The 13,216-nt window shown below is 42.3% G+C and overlaps 2 protein-coding genes across 3 annotated transcripts in view; one reads left to right on the top strand and one right to left on the bottom strand.

The window, feature by feature from the left end:
* The window catches only part of LOC146495648 (uncharacterized), a 47,592-nt gene extending 46,712 nt beyond the window's left edge, over positions 1–880 (bottom strand). For both annotated transcript variants that reach the window (XM_085143094.1, XM_085143095.1), the window contains exon 1: positions 458–880. In XM_085143094.1, the coding sequence (XP_084999220.1) occupies positions 458–804 (347 nt within the window). In that variant the 5' untranslated portion in view covers positions 805–880. The remainder of the gene's footprint in view (positions 1–457) is intronic.
* A 4,700-nt stretch (positions 881–5,580) lies between these two features.
* LOC146495647 (interferon-inducible GTPase 5-like) lies at positions 5,581–7,460 on the top strand. Its single transcript, XM_085142700.1, is given in 3 exon segments — positions 5,581–6,069; positions 6,071–6,143; positions 6,267–7,460. Coding segments are annotated over 3 exon segments (1,134 nt in total). The 5' UTR covers positions 5,581–5,631; the 3' UTR covers positions 6,890–7,460.
* Positions 7,461–13,216: the final 5,756 nt, after the last annotated feature.

The raw sequence follows: 13,216 nt of genomic DNA, 5'->3' as shown, positions 1-13,216 counted from the left end.
ATCGATATACAGAAGATCAATATATTCAAGCGTTACTTACAGTACAGGCTGCCTGATGCCTTTGATCACAATTAAATCTTCAAATAGATTAAATGAGTCTAAATGTGAGCAAATCTAAAAACATTAAAGAGACAGATCACAGACATACTTTGACTACGTTTGACCCAAATGTGTCCAAAGATGCAGATGTGGGACAAAGACATGTCTGTTATTCTGGAAACTACAAACATGATCATAATATAAACGCATGAATCTGTAAAATAACGAAAAACAAAAACAAGCATGGAGTGTATGTGGGACAGTGCAGATCTAACCCGGGAGCTCCCGTGTGCGCCACATGTGGGCTCAACATGAACACTGTGACCTGCATCAGCTCAAAGCTGCGTCCCTGCGGACTGTGTGACCTCCGCTCACAGCTGAACTCTCAGAATAACTTCAGAGAAAGTTTGAGTCTTACGTGTAGCTGCTGAAGCTCTCCAGCTCATCGGTGTCAGCGAAGAACACCTCTCCTCCTCCTCCTCGGGCTTTGTCTTTGGATTTCTTCCGCTTCAGCTTGAACGGCAGCAGCCGCCGTTTCTTCTTTTCTTTCGGGGAATTGAGTGAAGAGTCCCCGGGTAGAGTCGGGTTGTCTCCCGGGCTGAGAGAGCCGGGGCTCCAGGGTTGCCCCCCCGGGATGTCCGCGGGGTTGGTCCCTGCACCCACTACATCTTTGAGGGACCCCGACCTCTTCAGCTCCTTCTTCTCCTTCTCCGGTGATTTGAGGCTGAATAGTTTCCGGACTTTGAGCGTGCTGGACTTACTCATGGTGTCCGCCGTGTGAGCAGGAGCTGCTCGCTGCAGGAGCACTCAGGCACTGACTCTCCGGGCGAACCTGCAGAGCGGGTTACCGCGAGCGCACGGACGTGCCCACACCGGGTGCGCGCAATCAGGTAGAAGAAAGGTGAACCAATAAGAGATCCCCAAAAGGAAAACACACAAGACTGCACCTCAGACTTTAACAGTTCAAATAAAATCACATTTTATTGTTATTCTCTCTCCACGCGCCTGTCATAGACTGTATATAAAAGATGGAAGTAGGCACCATCACCAACTGTAATTTTTATATGTTTGAAACTTTACAATAAAGTTGAACTTTAAACAGATGACTTTAAAAAATAAACAAACATGTGTCATAAAGGTAGAAATTATCTACAGAGACCAAATCAGGTTTTTCTTTTTTAAATCAGACTGAACATGTTTCTCTCTGCTGTGAAGTTTAAACTGTGGGACTGACTCACTGCTGGAGCCTCCGGTGGACGCTACAGGAACTGCAGCTTTTAATGCGAATTAAAATAATATGAAAATCTTTTTTTTTTTTTTTTTAGCTTTTTTTATACTATTATCAGCAGATGATTTATAGAAATAACTTATTGATTCAATTGTTTGAAGTTTGTAACAAAATAAATATTCTGAGACACATGAACGTTTGTAACGTAGCAACTGGGAGTTATTTTCATTTCTAGTTGAAGCCATTAAAACCCAAATATTTCTATTCACGTATTAAATTTAAGAAAATGTCACCAGTGCTTGTAAATTAACTGTCTTGGTTCTGAAAATGTTTAATTATTTTTCATTTGATTAATTAACCATTTCCTGTGTTGTCTTGTTGCACACATATTTCTTCAGACAGATCATCAGTGCACGTCTCACTGACACATGTATGATGTCTGCTGTCATGAATATGCAGCTCAGCTCGTTTCAGAGGGAGATGTTCCTCCGTGCAGATTAGAAAGCTTCAAATTTACAGGAAGAAATCTGATGTTTGCAGAAAGGCTGAAACTAAAACTGTCATCAGAATGAGCTTCACTGACAAACAGGCAAACACATCTGCAACAGCTGGATGCTTTCATTCACTCAATAAAAATAAAAAATAATATGAAAATAGAGAAACATAAATCTGTTCAGGTCACAGTTTGGATACCTGCACCTTCTCCTGAGGCCATCAGCTCATACGTGTGCAGGATGTTGTTGGGGTCGCGTGTGATTTAAGGCCCCGCCCTCTCTCTGTTTCGTGGAGAAAAGAGAGCAGCAGCAGCAGCAGCAGCAGCATGTGGATTTCATTTCTTTCTGATCAGGCTTTTAAATTATTAAAATATACAGGTAACTACACCTGTGGGGGTCGTTTGGGGTTGAGGGTCCTAAAGCTAAGCAGATGGATGAATTGTGTTAGAGTAAAAGATAAAATGCATACATTAAATTATTGGATGAAAAGGTCGGCAAGACTTGTGACCCGCGGGACAAAAATAGGTTATAACCAAAAAAACAAAATAAAAAATGGTCAAATAATTAAAAAGAAATAAAACAGTAATAATAAAATTCTGAAAAGTTTATACAAACCATAGAAATAAATCTGAAATATAAAACAGTAATATTATAAAGCCAAAAGCTGGAAGTCTTTAACTTTTTACTAAAGGAGAATAAAAATGAAATATTGAAAGAATCATACCTTAGTTTTGCATTTTTTAACCAACAGATTTAATTTAATTTAAATAAACATTTAAATAAATAACAATGAAGCATTTAGCAGATGACATTATATTTATAAAGCATTTAATTACATTACTTATTAATGCTGCAAAATATTTGGCTAAAACATTTGATGATTATTCAGTAATATAGCTCCACCTGCTGGTCATAGCAGCACAGGACTGATGAAGAGGAGTACATGCAGGTGTCTGAGCCCACGTGAGAACACAGCAGCTATGTTGAGTTTTGGTGTTATAACGATTAATTTGACTTTAATCATCAGCTGCAGTCAGAGTTTCCGTCCATGAGTCTGTCACAGGTCGATGAAACCTTTAAGTGAAACTTTATTCTCATACACAGCTTCTGTTTTTGATGATGAGATAGACTTTATTTGTCAGTTGCAGTTTCCCACAACCGAGATGACTGACCTCGCCGACCGTACATACAACACACAAACATCACATTGGGGAGACAGGTCAGGTAGCGAGGGAAAAAAAATCAGTGAAATGTGTAACACAGAAGGATAATCCAGGAAGCACAGATATCAACACACCATAACACAATAAAACACAGACAGCAACATGGGAGAGTGTTCCAGTGTGTACAGCTGATCTGGGAGCGATCGCACCTCCAGCTGATCTGCTGTCCACATCGGATGGGAGGTAAGCGTGAGAGGAGGCGTTGATTCAGGGGAGGGAGGGTGACAGTGAGGGCGTATCAGTATCAGTGTACATGTTTCGTGCGTGTGCATGTGTGTGTGTGTATCCCGTGTTCAGCTGAGAGAAAGTGTCACCACGTCCGGTTAAGCGAAGGTCAACAGTCTCCAGTGGACCCAGGCGGCCTTGAAGGAAGAAGTTTTGTTCTGACAACAATCCTGTTATCATGGAGAATGTTTGTTGTTGCAGTCAGCTTCCACCTTTGCAGCCTTCAGCTGGAGCCAGTGGGATAGCTGCATGAGTGAAGATGGTGAATGTTTGGGTTTAGTGCGAACAACTGCATCCAATTTCCACAGTTGGCCTAATGTCCATCACTGGTCACCAGTTATCTCAATATCGCAATTTTCCTTCTTCAAGATCCATATGGTGTTCAAAACACAGTCTGAGTACTCACAGCCAATCGTCGATCACGTCGGGCAGCCTTGTGGGATTTTAAACAGCTGTAGCTGCTTCTTGTTCTTCGATAAGCCGGGTCAGATCAGCCAGAACTCTGTTATCGTGGTTCCAAATTGGTAGATGTCGTTCAATGTCCTCCATCGAGAGTGTCGCCAGACACACGACGCAACCGACCATCGAGTATCCGGCAGCAAACATCTCTGCGGGACAATCGGGCTCTACCAAGCCCAGCAGGGTGTCAATTCTGTTACAGGACCAGTTGATCAAATCCATAATTCTTTAGGTTTTAAAGAACAAGACTGAGAAACTCTCTGAGGGTTAGAGTTAGACGAGACTCGACGAACACATAGAAGCAGCAGCAGGGAAGGTAAGAGAGGGAGAGGGGAAAGATGCGTCCGCCTGCTCCGAGAGCCAAAGAAACTCTCTTTGGACAGTTCATGACTGAGTGTGAAGCCATCAGCTTCCTCGTGTCGCGACGCTCTGACCTCCACAGCAGCAGCATGAGCCCATACAGAGTGCCAACCTCTGGGGCTGAAATAAACTCAATGCAGGAGTCCACGACCTGCACCTGTTATACAAGACATGCTTTTTAATGGTTGATTATATATAAATAGATATGATATTGAAGACATTTAAACTAAAGTGTGAATATTTTTACACTTAAGTCCAAATATTGATCACACACAGATACAAGTGAACAGATGAGAACGCAGCTCTCTGATTTTGTACTGAACTCTCTCGTTCTTACCTCAGGACTGACACCGCTGTCATCTCTGAAACACAAAAGACTTTTTCAGCAGGTACTCGTCAGCTGAAACTTGAGTGTACAGATTCCCGGAAGATGGATGGATTTCAAAACTGGGATTGACTCTGTTGTTTCTGGGCTGATCAGAGAGGATGATGCTGAGGCCTCTGATACACTGATCCCTGCACTGAGGTGTTCAGATCCAGAACTTTTTAAAAGAACTTCCTGAACATCATCAGGAGGCATGATGATCATAAAGTCTTTGTAGGTTGCTGTGAAAGAGCCACTGATGCTGCAGTCACTGTGGGCTTCCTCTGCTGCCGTCAGTGCAGCTGTGGGGCCTTCAGGAGTTTTTTTTTGATGCAGACAGTGGTGAACAGCACAACATGCTGCCAGAGAGTCTCTGCAGAGACGAGACATTAAGCCCGAGTACACAATGTGTGTGACAGCACCAACGTGCTGGAGTACTGGGGTATGCAGGTCTGGTCTAACTGGGCAGTTCAGGAGTTGAATTGTCTTTAATAAAGTCCCACAGAAGCACTGGTTACATCCAAATGCTTCACAATCTTAATTCAGTGCAGCGATAGTTGAACGCAGTCAATGAAGTCATAGATCACCATAGCAACAGTCACAACAGCGTCACGTTCTTGGCACCAGCAATAACTCACAGTGTCCACAAGAGGTCACTGTAGACCTTAAATAGCACAGGGTGGAAAACTGTTTAATTAAACAGTGGAACGGTCCGTTAAATCATTCCAGAGGGGTTAGGGGGGTTATGACCCCCCCAATAATCAGACCCAACCAATATAACCCCCCAAATAAAATAATGAATTATCTCGCATAATTAGGCTGTTGATCTTCTTTACTCGTTTCAGGTATTACCAGCAAAATAGTTGCATGTTTAATCATCTGAGAATTTACCCAAATTTACTAATTTATTTAGACAGAGATCTTGACACCCCCCAAATGTGCAGCACAAAGTTACACCAATGTTCTTAACACAGCTGGATGTAATTATCGTGGCCACTGCTATTGAATTTGTACTAAATAAAATCTTGCCACCATAACGTCAAGAGTACAGTAAAAAAAACGGCGATGCTGTGCAACCGAATATCGACTCTGAAACAACCATGTTTCACTGAAACAGTCTTCAGTCTTTACATTAGACTGTTTGTAGAAAACAACAATGTAACACGGGTAGTTTCTTCTCTACAGCCGTCAGGGACCAGCGTGAGTCTTCAGCCTGAGCGCGAATCAGTTACAAGAGAAATGAAGACAGCTCTGCAACACGACAGACCATCAGATGTTGGAAAGATCATGGAGTCACTACAGGACAACAACACCCAACTAAATATCGCCATCACAAGAGAATCTGGTTCTGGTAAATCCACCTTTGTTAACGCCCTCAGAGACCTGTCCGATGGTGATGAGGGAGCTGCTCCTACTGGTGTTACAGAAACCACCTCAGAGGTCACACCGTACCCCCATCCAAACTATCCCAATGTTACTTTTTGGGATCTCCCTGGAATCGGCACCACCAAGTTTCCAGCTTAGAAGTACCTGGAGCTTGTTGGATTTGAGAAGTTTGACTTCTTCATCATCATCTCAGACACTCGCTTCAGAGAAAATGACGTGAAACTGGCTCAGGAGATTCAGAGGATGAAGAAAAAGTTCTACTTTGTTCACTCAAAAATTGACAACGATATAAAATGCTGAGAGAAGAAAGAGAGACTTCAGTGAAGAGGAGACTCTCAAAGTAATCAGAGACGACTGCGTTCACAGTGAGTGTCTGATCACTTACAGCTCAGTGTGATCACTTTATGGATTCACTTTAATATTCAGGTCTTAACTTTACATTATTTGTTGTTACGTGTTTAATCATGTTAACTCCTTCTGTGAAACAGGACTCAGAGATTTAGGCATCGAGTCTCCGCAGGTGTTCCTGGTGTCCAGCTTTGAGCTCCACCTGTACGACTTCAATCTCTTACAGCAGACATTGGAGAGAGACCTTCCTGAACACAAAAGAGATGCTCTGCTGTGTGCCATGCCCAACATCAACCCAGAGATCATCAGGAAGAAGAAACAAGCTTTTCAGTCCAAAATAAAATACTACGCTACTCTGTCTGCAGCTGGAGCAGCTGTTCCACTTCCTGGTTTTTCTATTGCTGTTGATGCTGCTGTGCTGGTTGGTGCTGTCACACATTATGTTCATGCGTTTGGTCTCGATGTCCCGTCTCTGAAGAGACTTTCTGCCAGAACAGGTGTGCCCTACGCTGCTCTGTGTGCCGTCATCATTTCACCACTGGCTGCAGCAGAAATAACAAGAGATCTCCTCTTGAGGGTGATGACCCAACTTGCAGGAACAGTTGCTTTAATTGCAGCAGAGGAAGCAACAAGGTGGATTCCAATTATTGGAATTCCAGTAGCCATGGGTCTCTCTTTCACCACAACCTACAAAGTTCTGAATTTGCTCCTTGAAAAGCTCGCTGATGATGCTCAGAGGGTGTTTGAAAGGACTGTGGTTTGAATCACACATTGGGGTTGAAAAAAATAAAAACCAAATTACACACTGAAACGTTCCTGTAATTATATCAATAAAGGAACAAATGTGATCTTATTTTTCAAATATGAACTGTGTACAATGCAAAAGAGCTGCGTAATCATTGCTCTGGTTTGTTTTTCTAATTCTTTGAGTTAATTGCTAACATCAGCGCTTTGTAGAGATCGGCTGAGGTGATGGTTACTGCTGAAACATCTCCACTTATGTTTGATTTAATCTTTGTTTTTAAACTAGTCTTTGTTATCATGTTGTAGCTTCCAGCGTCATAAATACAAAGTATGCAGAGTGTTTTATGTCATGTGATAAGCAGAGGCGTGTGGAACAGAACTGTTGACTGTAGATTGTGTTTGCTGCCCTCCAGTGGTCATGGTGTAAAACTACAGCATAAAAAAATGCAGACATGAACCGGACTGATATATTAACATTAATATATCTTTTTTTTACATTTTGTTTTAAATATTTAAAATCAAATCTAATAGAACAAGGTTGGTTATTCACCTGAAATTAAGGATTATTTTCATCAGTTATTTTTTCAGCATTTGTTTGATATTCTTCTTCATCCATTAAAATTGTTGTAGAATTATTTCTGTTCATGGACTCATTGATTAATGGTTTCACTGCTTTAAGAGACGACATCGTTAATTCATTGTCTTCTAATTTATCTATATTTGTTTCTCTATTGTTTTCTCTTGTTTTTAACCGACTGTGAAGCACTTTGGTCAACTGTTGTTTTTAAATGTGCTCTGAAGTTGGTAAGTACATTATGTAACTATTCGCAGAGCAATGAGAGAGGGGTGATGTGAATCCAGGGTGAGCTGAGTGGTGTGGGAAGGCTGACCTGAGAGGTTCCTGATGGAGTGTGGTGGCAGGAGGGCAGGCACGCGAGGAAAAGAGTGATTTCCAAAATGATGGTTTGGTATCCTGAGTCAGAGAGAGGAGCATAAGCCAGAGGTTTGAGATGAGGTGAATCCACGAACTGTAGCACAAAAAAGTAAAATTAGCAAAGTAAACAACAAAGACAGCTTGAAACATGAGAGCTGGCTACCAACATGCGTTGATGATGAACTGGTGGTGCATGAGCGTCAGCGTGAGGCTTAAATCACTCTGGCTTGATTGCCTGCAATCGGCTCCAGGTGTGAGGAACTGGAGGAGGCCCTGCCCAGGGGTGGGTACCAGGTAGGCAAAACAAGGACAAACACTCCAGCTGAATGTCTGCAAGACCAAGGAGCTGGGGCTGGAGGGGTCAGCAGCGAGTCTACAAGCCCCTTATCTTCAATGGAGCTCCAGTGGAGAGGGTGCAGTCCTTCAAGTATCTCAGTGTCCACATCTCCTCAGACCTGACGGTCTGCTCACATTCAGGTCCAGTCCAAAAAGGCAGCACCTGTACCATCTGTACAACTGAGGAAGTTTGGGGCCTCTTCAAGTGATCTTTAGGACCTTCTATTCAGGTGCTGTGGAGAGCATCCTCACACAGAACATCCCATCCTGGTCAGAGAGCAATTTGGGGTTAGTATCTTGCCAGGAATCAAACCACCAACCTTCCAACCAGTAGATGACCAGCTCTACCACCTGAGCTACAGCCACCATTAAAATGCTGCTTCACTGCTGCTTACATTACTTTGTCTTTTGTTTATTCCACTTGTATTGCTCTGTCAGTACACTGCTGTGCTAATATGGCACGAAGCACTTTAACATTCTATTTGCACAATGTACATTTTCAGCTTTTTAATTTAAAATTTCCATTTTTAATTAAAATGTACTTAATTTACTTAATGTTTATAATGTTTTGCACAGTCAAGTAGCAGTTCGGGACACATTTCCCTGTGTGCTGTACTTCTGATTATGCATGTGACAAATAAAGAATCTTTGACCAAATATCTAAAAACCAATTACCTTTGACAGAAAATAACCATCCGTTGCAGCTGTAGACTTTAAGATGTTTTATATTAATACATTTTGAGAGAAAAAGCGTAACTCTTTTGTAGGTAAGAACGGTCAGTGTCTAACCAGTGTTTCTAATATTCTGTCCACCCAAGAACAGACTCATTACAATGTATTGTGTGGTGCAGAGGAATCTACTGTTTGGATAAAAACAAATAACACAGCTGTAATAATAATTAATATTAATATGTTTACCAATAACATTTTATTAACAGCAGACAAGAATAACGTTGATGAACATTCAGTCATATCTGTATTATTTGTGTTGTAGTTCCTCACTGTGACCGCTGGAGGGCAGTGGACTCATCACAATCTACAGTCAACAGGACACATAAACCACAGAGCAGTTTCTTTTCTACCCACCTCTGCTTATCAGATTACATCATCCACTCTTCAATAATTTATTCATCATGCGGTGAACAGCTGAGGACATGAGTTCCTCTCCTGTGTTGTAGAGACGAAATTCTGTTACTGAACATGCTCTGTGCAAAGCTGCCTGTCTCCTGCAGATGCTGCTGTTGTCAGTGAAGATATTCAGCTCACCTTTGAACACGTGGCTTCTTATAAATCAGCTGTTTTACAGTAAACTTGCAGTCTTATGCTAACGTGCAAAATGTTAATGTATTCTATTCTTTTTTTCAACAATAAACATAAAATCTAGTAGAAGCAGCTTATGACAGTTTGACTGAATAATTTTTATTCATCCTGCTAAACCTCTGATCAGCCCTAAACTCGTGTCAGTAACTGCATCAGTCACAAATTGAGTTTCACTTTCAGGGGGCGGGGCTAGAGGACGCAGGAGTAGCAGCTATAAGACTCCTCCATCCTGTCATCGCTCCATTACAGTACGCAGGTGAGCTCCATCATGTTGTGCATCTGAATAGTTTCTGTGTCTGTGCTCTGTGAACACGTGGTGGGAAGATGCTCTAGTTCTTCTCTGCGTCACTGAAGCAGCGATTTTCATTCTACAATCACAGTCGCATTTTCTGTGAGTGCGTCTCGCGCAGGAACTAATCTCTTGGCTCCAGCCACATTTTTCACACACAAACGAGAGTGAATGTCCAGAGTGGAGGCGGGAGCAGAGGGTGGAAGAAGTTTTCTTCTGTTTGTGTAGCAGCAGAAGAATCAGAATTCAGAGCCACTGCCTCATCAACAGTCGGCTGAGTTTTAAACGAGCGAACACCTGTAAGGTAGGCGCTCACCTGCCAAGTCAACTGCCAAAGCAACACCGGGAGTAATGTTGCACAGTACCCAATGACACAGTCGAGTACAAGTTCAATAAAGTAAACAGCACATCATAACATTACATTATAATTATTATTATATTAATGCTGTGAGAAGAGTTCCTGAAGTCCAGCTCTGTCCATGATTACTGTCACATCAGGATACTGTTTTACAGTAACAAGGTTTGTGTTTTACAAAACAATAAGTGTGTAATGTAAACAGTTTAGATTATCATTATGTTATACGCCCTAGATATTTATCTGTGCCATAAGATAAGATAGATCTTTATTTTTATTGTTACAAGAACAATGAAAGGCAGTTTGGCATCTCTCCATTAGCAGTATGTAGATTTTTTGGATTCAAATTAACTTTAGAATAAAAGATAAAAGATACACAGTTGTATACAAGTTATATATACTGTAAGTATATATAACTTGTACTGAGTAAGAGGTAAGAATGTTGGCTGCATTATACTATAATAAACAGTTTATAAATACAGTTAGGAATGTTATTTATAACTACAGTAAGAATGTCCAAAATGCCCAAAAAGGTTAACAGCACAGTTAACCTTCAATCAGGGTGGAGGTGGGGCATGTTAGTTAGTGAGGTGCCAATTGCCCGCTCTGCTGCCCTCACCACCCGCTGCAGTTTCCTCTTGTCCTCCATGGTGCAGCAGTTGAACCAGAGTGTGCAGCAGTAAGTCAGAAGCCTCTTGATGGTGGAGCGGTACAAGTTTGGCCAGCTCAAACTGATAAAAAGGCTGGGCTTCATCGATGTCGGCAACAAAGGGGTTTTGGAAAAGACGGATTTCTTTTGCATGAACATGTAGTTGACAGAATCGCACACTGAACTCCACCTTCAGCATTTCCAGTGCTTCCACACACTTTTCAGCTGGGAACAGGACCGCTGGGTTCTCTGCAGAAAGGTTTTGGGTAGCAGGGAGATGGGTGAAGTTGTGCTTTTTCACTTGTTCCAAAAGCAACGCTAGTTTCAACTCAAATGCTTTTATGTGGGAATACATGTCGCAAATGAGTTTCCCCTGGCCTTGTAGCGGCAAGTTAAGGCCGTTCAGCATTTCCGTCACGTCTGTTAAAAATGTGCCACTTCCATTCTGGGTCGATCAGCTCTGGGACCGTTTTGCCTTTTGAATGAAGAAATGTGTTAATTTCGGGTAGCAGCTCGTAAAAACGCCTCAAAACTCTGCCGCGGCTCAACCATCGGACCTCTGTGTAGTACAGCACATCTCTGTACGCAGACTGCAGTTCAGTGTGTTTAAGTCCATTTGCTCTGATGAAGTTTATGCATGATACCACAACCGTCATGACAGAATCCCACTTCAACACTTTGCAGCAAAGCGCTTGCTGGTGAATTATGCAGTGGACTTGTAGCGGTGAGACCCCGTTCTTCCATCTCGCGGTTCATGCGTCCTATTAGGCCCCGAGATGCGCCCACCATACAAGGAGCCCCGTCAGTCGTGATGCTAGCAAGCTTTGCCCAGTCCAGATCCAACTCTTCCATTGTTTGACATACTTTGTCGAATATCCTCCCCCGTCGTAGTGCCTTTCAGACTTTGGAGGGCTGCCAGCTCCTCGCACATCTCAAAGTTTGCGCTAACTCCACGAATAAAAATAAGAAGCTGCGCTGTGTCCTGCACGTCCGTGTTCTCATCCAGTGCTAATGAAAGAAAGTCAAATTCGTTCGTCTTTTGCTGCAGCTGGGCATATACATTACCCCCCATTTCTTCCACGCGTCTGGTGATTGTGCTCACCGATAGACTCACATCTTTCTTATCGGGACACACCTCCTCCACGACAACATTCAAACATTTCTTGACAAACTCTCCCTCAGTGAAAGGTTTACCGTAGCTTGCTATCAGTTGAGCAACACGAAAGCTGGCCCGAACTGATGATTGGTTCAGCTGAGATTGGCGTACAAATGCAGACTGCTGAGCTAACAGTCCACTTTTTAGCTTTGAGATTTTGTCTGTTCGCATTTGGCCTCGCAAGCTATCATACTTGTCTTTGTGACGGCATTCATAAGGTCGGCGCAGATTGTGTTCTTTGAATACCGCCACCGTCTCTTGACCTCTTGACAAACAGCCTTTTCTTTGCATTGAACAAAAAAATAATCGTGTGTCCACTGCAGGTTAAATACCAATCAGTTTTTCTCTTACCTAACCTTTTTGCCATTATTCCGTTCTGAAGGGGGGTCACGTTCACGTTCTGGGCAAAGTGAGGTCGTAGTAGCAAACATTTTTTTTTTTAGCATGGTTCACAATTCAAATCAAATGAGCTTTATTAACATGAGGAAACATTTCCAGAGATTCAGTCGGGCAGGCCCAGTGTTCTATGGGTGCATTAGTGTCGATCGCGTGGCCAGACTGAAAAAATAATAATGCATCTCTAATATTGTTCAGAGGGCCGGGTCAAATGTGGAGGCGGCCGTAGTTTGGGGACCACTGCTCTAGAGGGACTTCTGTGATTTAGCTGCTCTACTTTTGGGAATATTTATTTATTTATGTATTTCATACATCGACAATTGTCATAGAAATTTGAAAATAATTTAAAGCTAAATATTTGTAATTATAATTAATATTGTAAGGTTTACAACATCATTAACAGCTTGTATTGATGTTATGGCTGTGTGCAGGGAGAGGACCTAAAATGCAGCACTCACGGACACAAACGTAACTCAAAACATTCATTCAGCTTTATTGCTGGAAGGCAACTGAGCAGAAAACTAACTAAACAGGCAGGCTAACAAACCGAACACGCAGTGAAAGTGAGGGTAAACCGACGTTAACGACACAACAACAAGAACTAACTGACAGGGATAAAAATACACTGGCAGGCACATGAGGAAACGAGGAACAGGTGGGCACACAGCTGGGACTCATTAGGCTAGACAAGACAAGGAAGCAAGTCAGAATACACTAACATGAGACAAGACTTTCAAAGTAAAACAGGAAATCCACAGACTGAACTCAGAGACAATACTAACACAGCACAGGGACACGAGACATGACTGACTAGGGAATAAGAGAATAACTAAACCTAAGAGCTAGAAATCACAACCCAGAAGAACAAGAAATCTAGAAATGCAAAACAGGAACCAAAACCCCAGTGGTCA

This window comes from Neolamprologus multifasciatus, chromosome 19 (genome assembly GCF_963576455.1).
Source record: "Neolamprologus multifasciatus chromosome 19, fNeoMul1.2, whole genome shotgun sequence".
NCBI classification, from domain to species: domain Eukaryota; kingdom Metazoa; phylum Chordata; class Actinopteri; order Cichliformes; family Cichlidae; genus Neolamprologus; species Neolamprologus multifasciatus.
This window is presented reverse-complemented; position numbering and strand designations above follow the sequence as displayed.